At 32.6% G+C, this 23,597-nt stretch overlaps 2 protein-coding genes across 4 annotated transcripts; both read right to left on the minus strand.

Moving 5' to 3' along the window:
• Positions 1-5,469: 5,469 nt before the first annotated feature.
• On the minus strand, positions 5,470-9,312 carry LOC140881955 (uncharacterized). The gene is made up of 8 exons (XM_073287644.1): positions 9,031-9,312; positions 8,432-8,909; positions 8,187-8,304; positions 7,089-7,213; positions 6,760-6,845; positions 6,307-6,416; positions 6,066-6,098; positions 5,470-5,747 (listed from the first exon to the last, which is right to left on the minus strand). The coding sequence occupies exons 1-8, from the start codon at positions 9,122-9,124 to the stop codon at positions 5,685-5,687; spliced, it is 1,107 nt and encodes a 368-aa protein (XP_073143745.1). The 5' UTR covers positions 9,125-9,312; the 3' UTR covers positions 5,470-5,684.
• A 7,184-nt stretch (positions 9,313-16,496) lies between these two features.
• On the minus strand, positions 16,497-18,923 carry LOC140883990 (NADH dehydrogenase [ubiquinone] 1 alpha subcomplex subunit 8-B-like). 3 transcript variants are annotated; one of them, XM_073290639.1, is made up of 4 exons: positions 18,852-18,923; positions 18,641-18,703; positions 18,066-18,254; positions 16,497-16,847 (listed from the first exon to the last, which is right to left on the minus strand). In XM_073290639.1, exons 3-4 carry the CDS (start codon positions 18,251-18,253, stop codon positions 16,718-16,720), a joined length of 318 nt encoding a protein of 105 aa, XP_073146740.1. In that variant the 5' UTR covers position 18,254; positions 18,641-18,703; positions 18,852-18,923; the 3' UTR covers positions 16,497-16,717. The 3 variants fall into 3 exon arrangements, with proteins under 3 accessions (XP_073146740.1, XP_073146739.1, XP_073146738.1); XM_073290638.1 differs by lacking the exon at positions 18,641-18,703 and having other exon boundaries at positions 18,852-18,894; XM_073290637.1 differs by lacking the exons at positions 18,641-18,703; positions 18,852-18,923 and adding an exon at positions 18,704-18,827.
• Between the last annotated feature and the right edge of the window lie 4,674 nt (positions 18,924-23,597).

The following is a 23,597-nucleotide window of genomic DNA, read 5'->3' on the forward strand; positions in this document are numbered from 1 at the left end:
TCATGCAACATATAAGCATGTATATCATGTCGGCTATCTCGGTCAGTACTTACGTACCTCTAACACTGCTGGTCAAAACCTAGCTCCGCTGGTCTAGACTCCAAGCCTACTAGTCCAGTCTACTGCTACTACAATGCAATTATCCATGCATCAATAATTAAGCTCTAAAAGCCTTAACTAAGCTATTGCATACTCCTAAATATTTTTAGGATGCCAAAGTTATACTTGCGTTCGTCGTTAGCCTTTGTTGTCGATAGCCTCAAAACTAGACCACAGCTCCGCTATGACGCCTAGATCGTTGTGCCACTTCCGGATTTCCCGTAGGACGCCTAGATCTCCCTAGATCTGAGTTAGAAGGCCTATGAATTGAGAGAGAAGAGAGGAATTGGTGCACCTCAAATGAACTCTCGGCCCTCATATTTATAGACACGGAACGTTGCGTCCATTCGGGTTTGTTGCGTCCGTTCTGCCTGACGAACGTTGCTTTCGATCCCCATCGTTGCTTCCGATGTCACATCAAGTGCGTAAGCAATGACTTAATATAGCTGACATCACGGATGACATCAACTGCCAGAACATTGCTTCCGTTCAAGAACGTTGCTTCCGTTCTGGGTCACCCTTCAGACCATTTCCGATCATTCTGAATCCATTTCTGAAGTCCTTTAATCCAACAGAAACTTCCTTAATCATATATTAGCAAATAAAAACATGATCATATGATTAATTACTCCTTAATTATTAATTATGGATACCGGTCACTACAGCATGGATGTGGACGTGGACGTAAAAATGATCGCGGTCGTGGTCGTGGATATGAAAATAATTGAGATAGTTACTTAAATAACTCATCTCAAAATAATGTCACGAACCACCCACCAAAAATGCAGCATGAAAACACGAGTGAAAATGAAAATCGCTCAAAAAGATCTGAGAGTGTTTGTTATAGATGTGGCACTCCAGGACATTGGTCAGATATTTGTCGAACCCTTGAGCACCTATGTAAGCTCTATAAAGAATCGATAAAGAGGAAAGAAAAAGAGACCAATTTTGTTGAAAACAATAACCATTCAAGTGGTTCAGCTCATTTCGATGCTGCTAATTTTTCAAATGATTTCGAGGACATTGATTAATATATTGGTGGGATTAAAATGTAGCATACTGTATTTTTCATGTATTTTTGTATTATGAAACATGTTATATTTTTCATATAATGTCATTAATTTTCTTTATTGCATATTTCCTTTTGAAGTTCAAAATGAAAAACGGTATGAGCAAAGCTAAACAAGAAAATAATCCCATGGAAGTTTGCATATCTGATAGTGGTGCAACGCACACTATTCTCCGAGATAAAAGATATTTCTTGAAATTAAAACCAACAAAAACAATAGTGAATACAATATCAGGTCTTGTAGACTTGATTGAAGGTTGTCGAAAAACACATTTTTTGTTACCTAATGGTACAAAATTTTTGATAAATGATGTTTTATATTCACCACAAACAAAAAAAATTTGTTGAGTTTTAATGACATATATTCTCATGGGTATGATACTGAGACGATAACTTATAGAAATCAAAAATATATGTGTCTTACCACATATAAATCAGGAAATAAATATGTGGTTGAAAAATTATTAATGTTCCCTACTGTATTGCATTATACACATATAAGGCCAATCGAATCAAATATGATAGTTAATAGTTTTCAATATTAACCAATTGGCATGATCGATTGGGACATCCTTGTTCAATAATGATGCGAAAAATTATTGAAAATACACATGGTCATCCATTGAAAGACCAGTAGATCTTTCAGAATAATAAATTTCAATGTAAAACATATTCTCTTGGAAAACTTATTATAAGACCATCGCCAGCTAAAATCCAAACAGAATCACCCATATTTCTTGAACGTATTCAGGGTGATATTTGTGGGCCAATTCATCCACCATGTGAACCATTTCGATATTTTATGGTATTGATCGATGCCTCTAGCAGATGGTCACATGTATGCTTATTGTCAACTTGGAATGTGGCATTTGCAAGATTAAAGACTCAAATAATAAAATTGCAAAATCAATTTTCCGATTATACAATCAATAAAATAAGACTTGATAATGCTGGGGAATTTACTTCCCAAACTTTCAATGACTATTGTATGTAAATGGAAATTACTGTTGAATATTATGTTGCTCATGTTCATACACATAATGGATTAGCTGAATCATTGATTAAACGTCTACAACTGATTGCAAGACCAATGATTATGAGAACAAAACTCCCTATTTCTATATGGGGACATGCAATTTTACATGTTGCGGCATTAATTCGCATCAGACCAAGTGCATATCATAAATTCTCCCCATTGCAGCTTGCATTTGATAAATAACCAGATATTTCTCATCTGAGAATTTTTTGGATGTATGGTGTATGTACCTATTGCACCACCTCAACGATCAAAAATGGATCCCCAAAGAAAAATCGGTATTTATATCGGCTATGATAGCTCATCAATCATTCGATATCTTGAGCCTCAGACAGGCGATGTGTTTACAGCACGTTTTGCTGATTGTCATTTTAATGAAGAAATCTTCCCAATGTTAGGGGGAGAAAAGAAACACATTAAAAAAAATCACATGGTATGTACCATCATTGTTATATTTGGATCCAAGGACCAAACAATGTGAAAAAGATGTACAACAAATTGTGCATTTGCAAAGAATAGCAAATCAAATGCCAGATGCATTTGCACACAAAAGGGGTAACAAAATCATACATACCTGCTGTAAATGCCCCTGCTCGAATTGAAATGCCAAAGAAACAAATTGAAGACACTCATGATGTCATAAAACGCTTGAAGCGTGGAAGGTCAGTCGGTTCCAAAGATAAAAATCCTCGAAAAAGAAAAGTCATAAAGAAACACGATGATCACAAAAATGGTGTTCTAGAAGAAACACCTGATGATGAAAATGTTCTGTCAGAACCACAAACTGACGAGAATCGTGAAATCTCTATCAATTATATTAATACTGAAAAAATATGGAACCGAAAAGATATAGAAGATATTGATGAAATATTTTCTTATAATGTGACATGTGACATCATAAATGAGAATGAAGATCATGAACCAAAATCTTTTGGTGAATGTAAAACTCGGCATGATTGGAAAAAATGGAAAGATGTCATCCAGATTGAATTGGATTCGCTAAATAAACGTAATGTTTTTGGATCTATAGTCCTTACACCGGAAGGTGTAAAACCTTTTGGATACAAATGGGTTTTTATTCGAAAGCAAAATGAGAAAAATGAAATAGTAAGATATAAACCTAGACTTGTTGCACAAGGTTTTTCTCAAAGGCCTGGAATTGATTATGCAGAAACGTATTATCCTGTTATGGATGCAATTACGTTTCGATATTTGATAAGTTTGGCAGTATCTGAAAATTTGGAAATGTGTCTTATGAATGTTGTTACAGCTTACTTATACAGATCACTTGATAGTGATATATACATGAAACCCCCTGAAGGATTTAAGATGTCTAAAGCACAAAGTTCAAAACCCAGAGAATTTTATTTTGTGAAATTGCAAATATCATTATATGGTTTGAAGCAATCTGGCCGAATATGGTATAATCGGCTAAGTGAGCACTTGATGAAAAAGGGATATGTAAATGATCCAATATGCCCTTGTGTTTTCATCAAGAAAACAACATTCGGATGTGTAATTATTGTTGTATATGTTGAAGATTTAAACATCATTGGAACGAATAAGAAAATTCAAGAAGTTATGATATACTTGAAGGAAGAATTCGAAATGAAGGATCTTGGAAAAACCAAGTATTGTCTGGGTTTGCAAATCGAACAAAAAGAATGTGGAATTTTTGTTCACCAGATAAATTATACAGAAAAAGTCCTTAAACGTTTTAATATGGATAAATCAAATCCATTAAGTACTCCAATGGTTGTTAGATCATTAAATATAGAAAAAGATCCATTTCGTCCATGTGAAGATGATGAAGTTATTCTTGGTCCAGAAGTATCATATCTAAGTATCATTGGTGCCCTTATGTATCTTGCAAATTGCACTAAACCTGATATATCTTTTGCTGTAAATTTATTGGCAAGATTCAGCTCATATCCAACAAAGAGGCACTGGAACGAAATTAAACATATATTTCGTTATTTACGAGGAACGACAGATTTGGGACTTTTGTACTCAAAAGACACTAATCAAAGTATCATTGGTTATGCTGATGGTGGATATTTATCTGATCTACATAAGGCGTGTTCCCAAACCGGATATGTATTTACTCGTGGAGGCACTGCAATTTCTTGGCGTTCACAGAAACAAACACTCGTAACAACTTCATCAAATCACGCCGAGATTATTGCGCTACATGAAGCAAGTCGTGAATGTGTTTGGCTAAAATCAATGACACAACATATCCAAACTTCTTGTGGATTATCAGTAGACAAGAAGCCTGTGATGCTGTATGAAGATAATGTTGCATGTATTGCTCAAATGAAAGAAGGATACATCAAAAGTGATAGAACCAAACATATCCCCCAAAGTTCTTTGCCTACACTCAAGAACTTGAAAAGAACAAAGATATTGATATATGTTACATTCAATCAAGTGAGAACTCATCAGATATCTTCACAAAGGCACTTCCTACGACAATATTCAGAAAACATATATATAACATTGGGATGCGCAATCTACGCAATATGTGAAGAATCGTTCGTGTTGACATGAGGGGAAGTTTACGTAGCTGCACTCTTTTTTCCTTACTATAGTTTTTATCCCAATAAGTTTTTTCTAGTAAGGTTTTTAACGAGTCAGTATAAAACACGTAAAAAATACAGTCATCATATCACGGTCATCATCACAAGGGGGAGTGTTGAAATAATGTTATTATTAATATTATTATTTAAAGTTGAATGTTGAATATTGAGTTGTAAAATGTTGAAAATTAGTGTGTGATGATGTAGATGATGATAAATTAATTTTTGGACTAATATAAAATGTGGATCTATAAATAGGTCTTCATTTGTGATAAAAAAAAAAAAAAAAAAAACACACAATTAAATTGAGAAAAAAAAATTTGTAAAATGTAAAGTTAGATATATTTTGACGTTTTTTCAATACTAATCTTATTAATACACGATAGAGAATAACTTATGAGCATGCATGAGACTGCTTTGAACAGTTTAACTTTTTTTCTCCTAAATATTGGCCTTCACTTTCTTGACTTATATTTAATGAATATACAGGGAGTGAAAATCGTCGTCATAGATAAAATTTCTCTATATTTAATCTTACTAAGAACTTAGCATAAGTTTATTAAATATTAATTAATTTATACGAGGATGTCTAAAAGTGTTTAGTTAAAAAAACAAAACAAAAAATATTCATATGATATAAAAGAAATTTCGAAAAAAGAAAAAAATAGTTTAATAATAAATTTATGTTAAGTCATTTCAATAATATAAGTTTTATGCAAAATAAACACGAGGTTTCTTCTTATATCTCAAATTATTTAATTCAAATCCATTTTTCCTCATTGAAAAGAAAAAGAAATTGTTTCACAAAGCATGCCACATGAAACTCTTAACTCTTAACTCCCCATCGTTGAAACTCAAAACAGTTTCAATTCAACTGAATGCTGCGAAGTAGCAAAAGAGGCTATCCATCCTCAAATGAAACTACTGGAAATGCTTCAACGCCAGCTTGTTCCATAACATTCCTCTGCAAAATGGGTACACAAACATGACGGAGAAGATCAAAATCGACAACTCGGGTTTTCAAAGAGCTCGGACATAACTTTTAAATTCCACGTTTATGGGTAGGCCAATTGTACATTTTCGCGAAAATATGTGAACATCGTTTGTGCATAGTCACATGGAATTATAAGAATTTAGTCACTCACTCTTGCACAAAGGTATCCAAACTTTAGCCGGGGGAATATAAAACACATACATTATTAGCAAACCACACGCAGTAAACATAGAAACCTACTATGTAATAAATGATGGTGAAAACAAATATGTAAGCTACGTATTTTACCTGGATGATTGACGTAATCCTCCCAGGAACATCCTGATATCAGAACAAAGAGCACCAGAATCGTCAAAAATTAATGGCAATTCCAAATTATATTCATTCACTAGCAATAAAAGATTGCAGACAAGTGCATATGCAGTAGCGGGGGCGGGGGCGGGGGCGGGAATTCACACCCCCTCAGGTAAGGAAAAATAATTTTGCCCCACAACAAAGAATTCTTGGGTTCCACCACAAGATCACGAACCTCAAATTGTTTTTCCACCCATGTTACCTCCTCCCAAGTTTTTGATTCTACATGCTTCCATGTACCAGGAATTTGGATTGTTTCCACATGTTGTATTAGTCTAAGGCTATCTGTCATCAAAACATGGCGGTAAACTTAATTACCAAAAAAACAAAAAAAATAAACATGATGCTAATTCTATAAAATCTAAATAACTCATGATGTAAGTATGCAACAAAAATATACATTTCTGATAACTTGAATAGATATCACTACCCAGAGTTGTTAGGTATTTTAAAATGGTTTTACAGGCTACAGCGAATCAGCGATTAACAAGGTAAGGTTTTAAATTTTCTTGTTGAGAAAATTCCATTGACATAAAGTATTGTGTCAAAAGACAGCTAGAAGAAATGTCACAGAGATTTATTCTATGAATAATCAATCTTGGTCAACCATAGACTGAACAAAACTTACTTGTAATGAATGCTTCAGTCCACAATTCGCGTTGTGACCATGATGGTGCAATTTCTCGAAAAGGAATTCCAAATTTCAAGCATATTCTGCAAAATGTGACAATTTTAATGCAAGCAAACTTGATAAATAATGAAAAACATAATCTTTGAGATAATGGACAATCCTTCATCAAATATCAGGTTTATAGTGATAGACAAAATATATCTCCCCTTTTCTTTTGACCATTCTTATCAGGAGAAAGGAAAGTGTTTTAGTACTGCCACAGTTTCTGGTGAAAATTTGTGCATGCGCTTGTGATTCAGTGTAGAAAGAGCATGCGAGAAATGTACTCTCTGATCACTTGGCGTATAACTCCAGGAAGCACACCATCACCAAGTGGAGTAGTCTGAACTTCAAAAGAACTTGAAGTTGGCAAGCCATTTTGCTCAGAATTATCAATGACATCATCCTTCTCCTGTCGATTCAAAACTTAAAGCAGTGGTAACAAATCTTACATTTGAACACATTAATCATGTGTATATGACAAACAAAAGATTAGGCCTGTGGGTGAACTTGATATTGAAATGTAAAAGAGGTGTCCCAATAAAATCTTTATCCTGCAAGTTTCATCACAATGCATGACCAGATAAATATCTATACAAGAATCAAAGAAAGTACTAAGAGACCATCTTTTATAAATGTCCAACTACGAAGTGGATGCAGGGGACGCTTACAACAAATGAGAATTACATTGAAGCACTTCACTCAAAATGATAATATTATTACCATGTACAGGACATTAAAAGGAAATTATATGTTGATAAAAAAGAGCTATATAACAACAAACTAACTGAAGGGGGAAAGGGGGTAAAATCTCTTTATATGCCACATACTGAATTGGATCTAACTTTTGGAAAACCATGCTCTGGAGTCGGATGAACATTTTAATCATGTTAGCGTTAATGAGTAAATAATTGGCTATGACCACATAGAATTCTAACTAATAACTAGAGAAAATCTTCTGTGCACATTCATGTACTACAAAATCTACCAATAATTCTGATGTTAAGAGCCAACTGAAGACACATATCTCCACAGGCCAATGAATAACATTAAATCTCCGCTCAGATATATTTGCAGTTCTCGAGGTCTTCACTCTATCATTAGATTCTCTCTCGTGCTTAGTGTAAGGTTATTCTCATTAATAGACGAACCTTGATATTGTCAATAGAAATAACCTCAAACGAATTGAGAATTTGAGAAATCTATTCATCAACTAAAACGATAATAAGGTGTCCCAATTTATGTCCATAGAACAGATTAAAAGTAGATCTTATTTTAAAACATACAGCTTGTACTACAATTACCAAGACTGATCACATGCATTTGATAATAGTAAGCCAAAGCTTCAAATTAAGGGAAAGTAATTCCTGTCATTTACATCTCACCTTCCGACATACAACAAAAAAATTTGTCAAACACCCTTCCAAAATATGATCCCCATCATTTGACAATAAAAGTTCGGTAACCGAAGGTGGCCTCAGCTTCTCCAAAGATTTCCTCAACCTACCGGTAAAACTCTATTATTAATCGCTGCATAAAAAACACATAAAGTAACTGCAAGTATTCATACTACTATAAAAACATACGATAATCCAAATAAAAGCGGATTTACAAGAGGGGACACGGTTACCTGACCCATTCCGAATATTTTGCATTTGCCAAATCCCTTCCTCGACCAACAACTGCCAAATGTGCTCCATAACCTCCAACACCAAACACCGGTGAAACATATGCACCAACATGGACATGCACATCCAAAACATCAGAAACCCTTCTCTCATCAAAGCCGTCTTCCAAACAACTCAAATTCTCTGAATTTCCACTCACAAGTATAGTGATTGCAACCTCCTCCCCACTTTCCCTCTCATTCAAAACAAAGGGTGTGGCTTTTCTCATTGAATTGTCAATCAAGCATCGAATCTTAGAGTCCCATGTTATTGCCCGATTCGATAACTCCAACAAGCATTTATTATTTTCTGGCATTTCAAATAAAAACTTAGGGTTGGATCTTAGCAATAATTTGAAGGAATTTGTTAGTCTCTGCAAGTGTCTATCCCAAAATAAGATTTCAGAACAATTTCTGTGAGTTCGGGTCGTCGTGTATGCACCTGCAATACAATAAAAACACATGCATCAATAAACTAGAGCTTTCAGCCAAATAGAAATTTGCAAAGAATTCATGAAACTTGAAAGTGTGAGGTGAGGTGTTGTTTGTGGAAGGCAGTGCACCTGGGTGAGCTTCAAGTACGGTGGTCGCAGGAGGAGGAGCGGCTGCATGCGAAACGACGCCGTTTAGAAACAGAAACCTGTTGCCAAGCGACATCTGTAGTGCAAATGATCCAATCCGAACAATAACAACGATTTTCAAGGCCGGAGCTTTATCGAATCCAAGCTGTTCCAGAGAAAATTCGAGCCAATTAACCTGTAATTCTAAGTTTTTCCATCAGAAACAGAAAAGCAAATCGGAAAACATGACGGGGAAGCGCCTGTGGCGGCAGAATTCATCGTCACTTGTAACTCATGTTTACAATTAAAAAAAAAAGTTTATAAGCTTTTCATGTCTAAATATATTATTTTTATTGAAAATTATATATTAAAATTACATTGAAAATTATTGTGATGGTGATGTGATGATATTTTAATTTTTGATTATATAATAGATGACATATTTATTTTTGGACATTTCTCAATTGAGTATCTATAAATAGACCTCAAAATTTGTGAAAAAATAACACAAGTTTAGAGAGAAGATTTTATAAGTATTTGGTTTGATATATATTTTGAGTTTTACAGTTTTTAGTTTTTACCATAAATTTTTACTTTTCACAACACGTTATCAGCACGATCGCTCGAAGGTTCTCTATAATTTCCGACGCTCCAAAACACAAAGAAAAGACAAAAATATTTAACAAGTAAGTATATTTATTTTATTGTTTATTTATTTGTTGTGTATATATTTAATATATAATATCATGTTATTATCAGACATGATAAAAAAATAAGTTTTTTTTTTAAAAAAAACTTGTTATAAATCCTGGGAGGATGTTAAGACGACATCCCACACTCCCAGTAAGGGATACGACAAATATAAAAGCTTCTAAGGTTTTTAAATAATACGTGATATGATTATACATTACTGCTTATATAATTTTATTGTGTAATTATATTTGTATAATTTCATGTTATTATATAAGAGGCTGTCTATGACACCGACCTTATAATAACGTGATATGATTATACATTACTGCTTAAATAATTTTATTTTCTAATTATATTTGTATAATTTCATGTTATTATATAAGAGGCTGTCTATGACACTGACCTTATAATAACGTGATATGATATATATTTTATTGCGTATATTTAATTATGATTATCATTATATGCATCACATGATTATCACAAATTTTTATTCAACGCATACTCGATTTTTTTCTTACCCCCAACGGTAACAAATGACTAGTTTTTGTTCTATAAATATGTTCACTCAAACTCATTTTCAATCACATTAAATTCACTCTTTCTCTCAAAATAATTTCTCCTCGATTTTTCAAAGATGAAGATGATGACATTTATTAGGCTATTTTTCATAACGACTATGATCATCATGCTCACGAGTCTTGTACTCACCAGCGATTTTTCACCACATACTTTTTCTCTATTTGTACACGCACTTATAATCTTCGTTATTCCATTATTTTGTATTGTCGTACTAATAGAAATTAACTAATAAAATGCATTGTTATTTTTCTAGTACCACCATGTCAAATTTGGCAAAGATTGAATTTGTTGCGCTCGATATCACTGGAAAGAATTATATGTCATGGACTCTCGATGTAGAGATGCATCTTGAGTCATTGGGTCTAAGTGATACCAACAAAGAAAATAATATATCATCCTCACAAGAAAAGGCAAAGCCTTTGATTTTCTTACGTAGACATCTTGATGAAGAATTTAAATGTGAGTATCTCACAGAAAAAGACCCAATGATTTTATGAAAAGGGCTGAAAGAAAGATTTGAGCATATAAGGGAAGTTATATTCCCGACCGCCCGTGATGAATGAAATACGTTGAGATTTCAAAACTTTAAAAAAGTCAGTGATTACAATTCTGCGATGTATCGAATAGTCTCGCAATTGAAATTTTGTGGGCATGTTGTTACTGAGATGAAAATGCTTGAAAAAACATTTTTCACATTCCACGCATCAAATATAACTCTACAACAACAGTATAGAGTGCGTGGATTTTTGAGATATTCTGAACTCATCGCATGTCTTCTTGTGGCGAAAAAGAACAACGAATTGTTAGTATGAAATCATCAATCCCGACCCACTGGTTCAACGGCATTTCCAGAAGCAAATGTCGTAATTAAAAATAAAAACCAAAATCAAAGGCATAGACAATATTTTGGTCGTGGATGAAGTCGAGGAAGTGGGCGTGGACGTGGACGTAAAAATTATCGCGGTCGCGGTCGTGGTCGTGGCCGTGGATATGGAAATAATTGAGATAGTTATTTCAATAACTCATCTCAAAAGAACGTCACGAACCATCCACCAAAAAGGCAGCATGAAAATACGAGTGAAAATGAAAATCACTCAAAAAGATCTGAGAGTGTTTGTTATAGATATGACACTCCAGGACATTGGTCACATATTTTTCGAACCCCTGAGCACCTATGTAAGCTCTATAAAGAATCGACAAAGGGAAAAGGAAAAGAGACCAATTTTATTAAAAATAGTGACCATTTAATTGGTTCAACTAATTTCAATGCTGCAGATTTTTTGAATGATTTCGAAGACATTGATTAAAAGATTGGTGGGACTAGATTGTAATAAATTTGTATTTTTCATGCATTCTTGTATTATAAAGCATGTTATATTTTGCATTTGTATTGTACTTAATTTTTCTTTATTGCATTTTTGTGAAGTTTGATATGGAAAATGCTATGAGCAAACATGGAAATAATATCATGAAAATTTGCATACCGGATAGTGGTACAATGCACACTATTCTGCGAGATGAACAATATTTCGTGGAAATAAAATCAACAAAAACAATGGTGAATACCATATCAGGTCCTGTAGACTTGATTGAAGGTTGTGGTAAAGCACAATTTTTGTTACCAAATGGTACAAAATTTTGGATAAATGATGTTTTATATTCACCACAATCAAAAAGAAATTTGTTGAGTTTTAATGACATATATTCTCATGGATATGATACTGAGACGATAACTGATGGAAATAAAAAATATATGTGTCTTACCACATATAAATCAGGAAAGAAATATGTGGTTGAAAAATTATCAATGCTCCCTACTGGATTGCATTATACAAATATAAGGTCAATCGAATCAAATATGGTGGTTAATAATTCTTCAATATTAACCAATTGGCATGATCGATTTGGACATCCTGGTTCAATAATGATGCGAAAAATTATTGAAAATACACATGGTCATCCATTGAAAGACCAGAAGATCTTTCAGAATAATAAGTTTCAATGTAAAGCATGTTCATTTGGAAAACTTATTATAAGACCATCACCAGCTAAAATCCAAACAGAATCACTCATATTTCTTGAACGTATTCAGGGTGATATTTGTTGGCCAATTCATCTACCATGTGGACCATTTTGATATTTTATGGCATTGATCGATGCCTCCAGCAAATGGTCACATGTATGCTTATTGTCAACTCGGAATGTGGCATTTGCAAGATTAATGGCTCAAATAATAAAATTGCGGAATCAATTTTTCGATTATACAATCAAAACAATAAGACTTGATAATGCTGGAGAATTTACTTCCCAAACTTTCAATGACTATTGTATGTCAATGGGAATTACTGTTGAACATCATGTTGCTCATGTTCATACAAAGAATAGATTAGCTGAATCATTGATTAAACGTCTACAACTGATTGCTAGACCAATGATTATGAGAACAAAACTCCATATTTCTATATGGGGACATGCAATTTTACATGCTGCGGCATTAATTCGCATCAGACCAAGTGCATATCATAAATTCTCCCCATTGCAACTTGCACTTGGTAAAGAACCAAATATTTCTCATCTGAGAATTTTTAGATGTATGGTGTATGTGCCTATTGCACCACCTCAACAATCAAAAATGGGTCCTCAAAGAAAAATCGGTATTTATATCGGTTATGATAGCCCATCAATCATTCGATATCTTGAGCCTCAGATAGGCGATGTGTTTACAGCACGCTTTGTTGATTGTCATTTTAATGAAGAAATCTTCCCAATGTTAGGGGGGGAAAAGAAACACATCGAAAAGAAAATCACATGGTATGTACCATCATTGTTACATTTGGATCCAAGGATCAAACAATGTAAGAAAGATGTACAACAAATTGTGCACTTACAAAGAATTGCAAATCAAATTCCAGATGCATTTGCAGACACAAAAGGGGTAACAAAATCATATATACATGTTGTAAATGTCCCTGCTCGAATTAAAATTCCAAAGAAACAAATTGAAGACACTCATGATGTCATAAAATGCTTGAAGCGTGGAAGGCCAGTCGGTTACAAGGATAAAAATCCTCGGAAAAAAAAAAGGCATAGAGAAACACGATGATCATAAAATAGAAAATGGTGTTCCAGAAGAAACACCTGATGATGAAAATATTCTGTCAAAACCACAAACTGACGAGAATCATGAAATTTCTATCAATTATATTAATACTGGAAAAATATGGAACCAAAAAGATATAGAAGATATTGATGAGATATTTTCTTATAATGTGGCATGTGACATCATAAATGAAAATAAGGATCATGAACCAAAATTTTTTGGAGAATGTAAAACTCGTCATGATTGGGGCAAATGGAAAGATGACATCCAGGTTGAATTGGATTCGCTAAATAAACGTAATGTGTTTGGACCTATAGTCCTCACACCTAAAGGTGTAAAACCTGTTGGATACAGATGGGTTTTTATTCGAAAGCGAAATGAGAAAAATGAAATAGCAAGATATAAAGCTAGACTTGTTGCACAAGGTTTTTCTCAAAGGCCTGGAATTGATTATGAAGAAATGTATTCTCCTGTTATGGATGCAATTACATTTCGATATTTGATTAGTTTGGCCGTGTCTGAAAATTTGAAAATGTGTCTTATGCATGTTGTTACAGCTTACTTATACGGATCACTTGATAGTGATATATACATGAAAATCCCTGAAGAATTTAAGATTTCTGAAACACAAAGTTCAAAACCCAGAGAATTTTATTCTGTAATATTGCAAAGATCATTATATGGGTTGAAGCAATCCGGCCGAATGTGGTATAATCGGCTAAGTGAGCACTTGATGAAAAAAGGATATGTAAATGATCCAATATGCCCTTGTGTTTTCATCAAGAAAACAACATCCGGATGTTAATTATTGTTGTATATGTTGATGATTTAAATATCATTGGAACAAATAAAGAAATTCAAGAAGTTATGATGTACTTAAAAGAAGAATTCGAAATGAAGGATCTTGGAAAAACCAAGTATTGCTTGGGTTTGCAAATTGAACAAAAAGAATGTGGAATTTTTGTTCACCAGACAAATTATACAAAAAAGATCCTTAAACGTTTTAATATGGATAAATCAAATCCATTAAGTATTTCAATGGTTGTAAGATCATTAAACATAGAAAAGGATCCATTTCGTCCATGTGAAGATTATGAAGTTATTCTTGGTCCAGAAGTACCATATCTAAGTGACATTGGTGCCCTTATGTATCTTGCAAATTGCACTAGACCTGATATATCTTTTGCTGTAAATTTATTAGCAAGATTCAGTTCATATCCAACAAAGAGGCACTGGAATGGAATTAAACATATATTCCGTTATCTATGAGGAACGACAGATTTGGGACTTTTGTACTCAAAAGACACCAATAAAAGTATCATTGGTTATGCTGATGCTGAATATTTATCTGATCCACATAAGGCACGTTCCCAAACCGGATATGTATTTACTCGTGGAGGCACAGGAATTTTTTGGCATTCACAGAAACAAACACTAGTAACAACTTCATCAAATCACGCCGAGATTATTGCGCCACATGAAGCAAGTCGTGAATGTGTTTGGCTAAAATCAATGACACAACATATCCAAACTTCTTGTGGATTATCAGTAAACAAGAATCCCGTGACGCTGTATGAAGATAATGATGCATGTATTGCTCAAATGAAAGAAGGATACATCAAAAGTAACAGAACCAAACATATCCCCCCAAAGTTCTTTGCCTACACTCAAGAGCTTGAGAAGAATAAAGATATTGATATCTGTTACATTCAATCAAGTGAGAACTCATCAGATCTCTTCACAAAGGAGCTTCCTACGGCAATATTCAGAAAGCATATATATAATATTGGGATGCGAAATCTACAGCGTATGTGAAGAATCGATCGTATTAACATGAGGGGGACTTTACGTGGCTGCACTCTTTTTTCCTTGCTATGGTTTTTATCCCACTGGGTTTTTCCTAGTAAGGTTTTTAAAGAGGCAGTATACAAACACGTAATATCACGATCATCATCACAAGGGGGAGTATTGGAAATTATATATTAAAATTAGATTGAAAATTATTGTGATGGTGATGTGATGATATTTTAATTTTTGATTATGTAATGGATGACATATTTATTTTTGGACATTTCTCAATTGAGGATCTATAAATAGACCTCAACATTTGTGAAGAAATAACACAAGTTTAGAGAGAAGATTTTATAAGTGTTTGGTTTGATATATATTTTAAGTTTTAGAGTTTTTAGTTTTTACCATAAATTTTTACTTTTCACAACAATTTTATCTATTTTTTATTAATGCATTTTCATTATCAAATTCGTCAGCTTCCCACGGTCTGCTAGGCTAATCAATAATTTCTAACATTATCAAAACATGTTTCAAAAAAAAAAAAACATTATCGAAACATTTAATAAAGATTAAAAATGAAAATGAAAAAAAAAATTCTAGCAAACTTTTCTATGCTTCGATATTCTTCCTAAAATATTTTATAACATTTTTTTCGAAACACATATCTTTATTAAGGGATATCATAATTTTAAAAATTATTGTGGGGCTAAACTGCAATTTGAAATGTCGAAATAACAAAAAAACAAAAACAAAAATGTAATATCTATATTACATATGACTATATGAGCAATTTTGGTTAAAATAAATAGTGTCTAATGGGCATATTCTTTATATATAGGGAAATAATAATAATAATAATAATAATAATAATAATAATAATAATATGGAACTATATCTTAGTATTAGAAAAAATATATACAAATAAAGATTAAGATATGAAAAAAAAATTTACACCAAATGAATCATAATTTACCCCAAAAATATAATTATTTTAAATAATATTAAAATTTATCAACCTACTTCTAATTTTACCCTCCAATTTGCATTCGTAAATTGATCGATAAAAAAATATTATTAGACTCAGATAGTGTTTGAAAAATGTTTTTTTAAAAATGATTATGGGTTTTTCTTTACAAAATTTTGATTAAAAAACAACAATAAATTAAAACATAGTTCCTATAAACATTTTGTGGATTTATAGATTAAATTTTATCGTAACCTTGAATTATTATCATGAACAACAATATAGTAATCTTGCCATTTTGGCCGAAAAACTGGAAAACCAACTTAGAAAGGCAGCAAAAAAAAAAAGAAAGAAACATCGTTAAACTTGAACCAAGCGATGAGAATAAAGAGTCTTGACATCAAAACAGAGAGCGTTTCTCGACACAGAACTGCAATTTCAGCAAGCAATCTTTACCATACAACAAAGAAAAAGACCAATTCCAAGTACATTGAATCGAAAAACGTCCGCTCGTTGCAGAACTAGTTATTATGTTCAAAAGATTGGATATGTCATGTCCATCACAAGGGGCAGGCTTTCTCAAACGCAGCTTGCTCTTTGCGACAAAGATCGAATTCATTCGTGTGGTAGTACATACACCCAGCATATGAATCTAATTCTTTGTTGCAATTCTGATGAAGATCTCTCAGCCTGCAGAGACAAATTCAGTGAATCTATAAATGCACAAGCAAAAGATTTGACATTTATAAGATTCGGCCAGAGAATAAAGAGGAGAGAAAAGTTGAGTTTCGAGCAACGTTTTACATATTTTAATCCTACTTCAGTCTAAACTTCATCGTAAGCATTTCAATCACATGTTGCCAATCTACTAGACTTTGAAAAAGAATGCAGATTATTCTCATCGAAAAACTCCCCAAGAAGGTCTTTCTTTATCTCATCAATGGCATCCAGAAATTGTCATATATGTTAGATACGGGTCACTCTCCAACAAGCCAGTATTTGACAAGACAACACAATACCAAGGACAAAAAAATTCAAAATACCTGCCAATAATTCAGTGCAAACTCAAAGAAATAGTGTTCGAAAAATTGATTTCTTAGCATTTCATCCAATATAAGCTAAATGAAGAGAACAAAAAATCCCACAAAAATTCAGCAGGGACCTGTATCTGAAAATTTCTTGGCATTTCATCCAAAATATTGATTATCAGAGTTTAGCAACAATACATTTGAAGAGTTGGATTGGATGCCTTTAGTAAGACTACACAAGCAAACATATGTACACTGTTCGACAGATAATAACATGAACATCACTTCTAATGAAAAAGCACAGCTTATATCATGCCAGACTATAAAAATAAAAACTACTGAAAACTTCTAGAATCCCTTCAACAAAAAAAAAAAAAGGGGGAGTTGGGGGGGGGGGGGGGGGGGTGTGGGGGATCTTGCAAAATGAACAGTAGAAAGTTTCATGAATGAGTAGTTTCGAACTCATACTTACATTTAATTAAAATCAATCAGCTCAATATCCAACATGAAAATACATAGTGGCAAATGCAATGCCCAATCACATCGTTACAACTATCACAAGCCAGTCACAAAACACTCCACATTATCAACGACAGTCAACAGTACTCAAATTAAACCAAAGAGATCTTGACTCCTCATTTACCACAAAAAAACTAACCTGATAAGTCATCTTTTTACTTGATATTCCCATGACTTTGAGGAAACTTATAATTAGATGTTTTCAAGTCAATCGAAAAGAGAAAGTCCTACCTAAACTAGGAGCAATATTCTCAGATGTAAATAAACTAAGAAAGAAAAATACCCATCGCACACTGACATGATTGATATAAAAATAAAGATTTTGTCTGCATAAAAGATTTCTAGTAAACCAGAAACTTACAAGTGAAGCACACATTGTGTAACTTGACGTCCTTTGTCAAGACATTTCTCAGGGTTAGGATCATCCTTCTTGCACTTCAAAAATGCTACATTTTCACCACGACACCTAGTTCCAATGTGCTTGGAAGCTGCCATCAACACGGATGACGCCGGGACTGGATCTCCTGCCACACCTGAGCTGCTAGCCATCCTTAACCAGAAGTTACAATACTATCAGAAAATATAACTGAAAGCCATAAGCTACAAGCACCATTTGGCGTTTTCGAGGATGATAACAATTTCGGAACAAACTGTTGAATTTTATCCAATTTAATTTCACATAGATGCAGAAAATTGATAAAATGTTTCCTGTAGAATCGCACGAAATATTCATCCAATTTTAGAGCTTTAAACAGAAGCATTTGCACTGACTAATAATCAGTATAATACAGAAGATCAATCTTAAATTTTTACTCCTGACATAAATTGAACGCCACTCCTCCTGCAACCCCACAAACACCCAGTATTATCAGCGGTACTGCGGTAGTATATAAAAGGCATCAAATTTTACAGAATTTATGTTAAGAAAACCATTACCAAATTTTTTATTTTCCACACGAATCGAATTTCTTAAAATAATCATTTCATCGTCAATTTTACCTGCAACCCATTAACAAGCATTAATCACAAATCAATTGAGATTGATTATCGAACCCGGAGATCAATTGAAAACAATTCTTTTGCCGAATTCTTTGGATTAAACGGGAATGTAACTAAAAAAATCGAGAAAAATAAAAATAAAAATCACCTTTTGCTGCGTCGTTTGTTCCCAGGTTCAGACTCTGGTTGTAATTTGGACGAGTCGGGGGAGAAATAGCGGATCTAAGCTCAATTGGGCCTAACACTTGATAATCGAGCCTGTGACCCATAAGATGTTTTATTGGGCCAAGAACCCAATGATTATATATAGAAATACCTAAAAAAATGATTATATATACAATACAACAACTGACTTATTTTTGGAAGATGGATTTATTGTTTGAGTTACTTATTAAAAAAATATTAATTTTTATTTCAAAAGTATTATTTTTTATTGTAAATATGGATAAGATTGACTCATCTCACGGATAAAATTCGTCTTTTTTCTTAGTAGTACTGGTCTCGATATTGTCCAAATTTGTTTACACTCATTTCGTCTCATTTTCATCTCTAATTATTGTAAAAAAAAAAAAAACAATTCAACTTCCATGGTTGCTCTACCAAAACGACAGCGGCCCTTCCTCGTCTCTTCATACCATATCATGAATATTAGAAACTGCTAAAGTGGTATATTGAATGAGTTGGCAGATCGAGGTTTACATTCTCGCAACAACGTTTTGTTTTTGGATGTTGTGTTTCTGTTATTAAATTAAATAATGTTATATTATATTGATTGCATTGCTTTTTTTTTTTTTTAAGGAAAGAGATCTTATAATATTATTGAATCAAATCTTTAATTACAAGATCTATCATCCAAAACGAAAATTGCCCATGAGACCAAACAAAAGGAATCTGGGATTTAAAAGCAAAAGCAGCTAGAGAAATTGCTACTAAATTCGCCTTATTATCCACAAGACGAAGAGAAACAACACCCTTTTGAGATAAAAGATTGTTGATATCTAAAGCCAAAGATCCAGAATATTGATTGCATTGTTATTTAGTTAAATGAAGGGTAAATTTCAAATCAATACCTAAACCAATTATTAACTTTTATTTTAATATCTACTACATTAAAACTTATTTTCTACTTCATGGAGAGAGAAAATTTTGTTTACAAATACCAATTCTACCCTTATCCTAATAAATCACTAAAAAAATGAGAGAATGGATACTAAAAACAAAACAAACAAAACAAATCCAAATAGCATTTATATAAAAATTCAAATTAAAATTAAAGAACATAAACCATATCATATACATGCTTATGTTGATGCAGGATCAAGTATGTGTCTAGCAAGTAAACACATACTCCCAAATCATTATTGGAAGAAATACGATAAAGGATTAAAAAGTTCGAATAGGAGATGGATCAATAATCATGTTTGATACAATAGCAGAAAAATTAAAAATAGAAATTGAGGAAACAAAATTTGTAATACCCATTATATACCAAATAGAATCAGGAATGGACATTATAATAGGAAATAACTTTTTAAGAGAATATCTTCCTTTTACACAGTTTGAAGATCACATAACTTTAAACAAAGGATCATCAATGATTTACATTCCTAAAATTCGAACAGCATTTCGTGTAGGAAATGAAAGATTTACAAAGAATTTTCATAAACGAAATACAAATCCAATAGAACTAAAAATAGAAAATATTTTAACGGTTAATCCTGAAAAAGAAATCATGAAGAAATTTCATGATATTTGTTCTGAAAATCCTCATGACAAAATTAAGAAAAGAAAACAATTCATTGCTTCAATAAAACTCAAAGACCCTAATATCACAATCCATGAAGCACCAAGAAGATGCAACATGGATGATGTAAAAATATTCGAAAAAGAAGTTCAAGAATTATTAAAACTTAAGATAATCATTCCTAGTAAAAGTTCACACTGTTCACTAGCCTTTTATGTCAGTAAGAAAGATACTGATAAAAAAAGAATGGTAATTGATTATCGAAAAATGAATAATGCAACAATTATGGATTGATATACATCCCAAACAATAATGATTTACTATCTTATATAGGAGTAATGAAATATTTCTCTAGTTTAGATTGTAAATCAGGATTCTGGCAAATTCAGCTAGAACCACAAACACAACTACTTACAGCATTCAGCTGTCCAAAAGGACAATATCAATGGACTGTATTACCTTTCGGACTTAAACAAGCTCCAGGTATCTTCCAAAAATATATGGATGAATCTTTTAAACCATATGTGGATTTTTATTGTGTTTACATAGATGACATATTAATTTATTCAAAAACATTAGATCAACATTATAAAGACCTCATGACAGTACTAGATATTTGTCATAAAGATGTAATTATACTTTCTGAAAAGAAAGCACAATTGTTTAAAACAAAAATAAATTATCTAAGATTACAAATAGAAAACGAAAAACATTGTTTACAACAACATATACTCAAGAAAATTCATGACTTTTCTAGTGAAATCAAAGATAAAGATCAATTAAAAAGATTTATAGGATTATTAACATATTCTGAAAATTATATTAAGAAACTTGCAGAGATAAGAAAACCTCTACAAGTAAAACTTAAACAAGACTATAATTGGAAATGGTCGAAAAAAGATACTAATTACATAGATACTATTAAAAAGAAAATAATTAGTAATCTTCCTGAATTATATTTTCCATCAAATAAAGATATAATAATAATTGAAACAGACGCATCAGACGAATATTGGGAAGCATGTTTAAAAGCCTATACAGGAGAAAGAAATTTAGAAGAACTTACTAAAACAACTACCAGGATTAATGAAGAATTATGTAATTATACATCAGGAACTTTTCAAGGAGCACAACTAAATTATCACTCGAATGAAAAAGAATTATTAGCTTTAATATTTACAATTAGGACTTATAAAATTTATCTTATTTCTAAACCATTTTTAGTAAGAACAGATAATATGAATTTAACATATTTTAAGACAAGGAAAATATCAAGAAATGCAGGGAGAAATGAAGCAAGGTTAATTAGATGGCAATTGGAATTGAACCATTATCAGTTTGAGATCCAACATGTCAAATGAACGGATAATTAATTACCCGATGCATTAACAAGAGAACTTCATCCAAACTATACTATCCGTAGTAACGGAATAACAAAAGAGATTCTAAGTGATCCAGAAAATGACTGCGAGTCATCCGAACATGCCTCAAAAAGCATAGAAAATATAAATTGATGAAATGAGATTTATATTCAGAAACATGAATTATTTTATGACTTTTAGTCATCCGAACATGCCTCAGAAAGCATGGGGAATATAAATTGATGAAAATGAGATTTATATTCAGAAACTTGAATTACTCTATGAGTAAAACAATCAATCTCATTTATGAAGATTGGTTCAATTCTTGCAAAAGAATTTCATAAATGCAATGATACGCATAATAAAACTATCTGAGTTACTCACGATAAAGAGTTAAATTTCTAACCATTTATCTATATATATGTTTTATTGTGCAGGATGGAGAAATTAAATCAATTAGAAGAACAATTGATTGACATAGATGAAGAAATTCAGATTCTTCAACAAAGGAAAAAGAATATAAATGGAAAAATTCAGAGGATAAAAGAAAAGATGACAACCTCGTCGTCATCATCCTCACCAAGCACACCAATCAAGTTAACCACTCCATTTGACAAAATAATGGAGATAAATGAGAAACAGTCAGTGGTCACAGCCAACACTGACAAAGAAAAAGAAAAAAAAAAGAACCGATGGACACAGCCAGCACCGAGAAAAATAAAAAAGAAAAAAGGACGTTTAAAAGCGCCCTTGAAAAAAAAAGAAAGAAAAATGGTCAATTTACGACCACAAAATCCAATTTTTGAAAAAACAAATTTTTCAGAAAAATGCAGGACTGAATTCTTTGAAACATTAAACTATTTGAGAATGGCCAAACCATATGCAGGATCCTGGCTAAAAACTTATGACACACAGAGCGTATCGAGAGCAAGAACACTGCAAGGTGCTCAAGCGCATGAAGTCGCAAGATTCTTTTCAAATGGATTATTAAGTGGATTGGAAGTCAGTCCCAACAATCAATAAATAGAACTATTTCCATATCAATTAAGAAATAGTATCATCCAGTTCAAGAAAGCAGTCTTTAAGAACGATCCAGTATTAACATTGAGTATTCACTCAACCCTTCCAGATTGGGATAATAACAAATTCTATCAACCAATGGTATATATTCAATGTCGAAAACAAAAGGACAAGTTCTTATTCGAAGGATCAAATGAAGGGAAACCAGTAATGAATATCTCAACACTTCCTGAGATAAAAATAAAGACATTGATTGACATGATCTCAAAGACGGAAAAGATTGATGGAAATTCAAAGGTTAAAATAAATTTTGCAACCAGTAAAATTTTATTAACCACTGGACACAAAGAGACAATCCAAAAGAAAGATCAAGCTTTGTTAGCTCAATTCGAAGCTCCGATCTACGAAGCAAGAGTTGACATGACCAGAGAAACTCAACAAATGCTATGTCAAAGACTAAAAACAATAATTTCCACTCACAAATGTGGACATTGCCAACCAATTCAGACAGAAGAAGCAACTATCAAAGAGGACAAACCAATAAAGAAATGGTCTGAATGTGTCAGTGAGTCAGATAGTAACACAATATAAAAACAAAAGAAATCGTGGACCACACCACATGTGAAAGGCATCCACTCAGATGTAAAATGAGCTGTTTTCCATTATGTAGTGTCGGGTGGTCCCCCTATTTCTTTATTTTAAAAGTTTGTATGCGTTTCTCCACGCCTATAAAAGGAGAAGTTTGTGTTGTAAATAAACAAGTGAAGTT

The sequence above is a fragment of the Henckelia pumila genome, chromosome 2, assembly GCF_033568475.1.
Source record: "Henckelia pumila isolate YLH828 chromosome 2, ASM3356847v2, whole genome shotgun sequence".
Taxonomy (NCBI): domain Eukaryota; kingdom Viridiplantae; phylum Streptophyta; class Magnoliopsida; order Lamiales; family Gesneriaceae; genus Henckelia; species Henckelia pumila.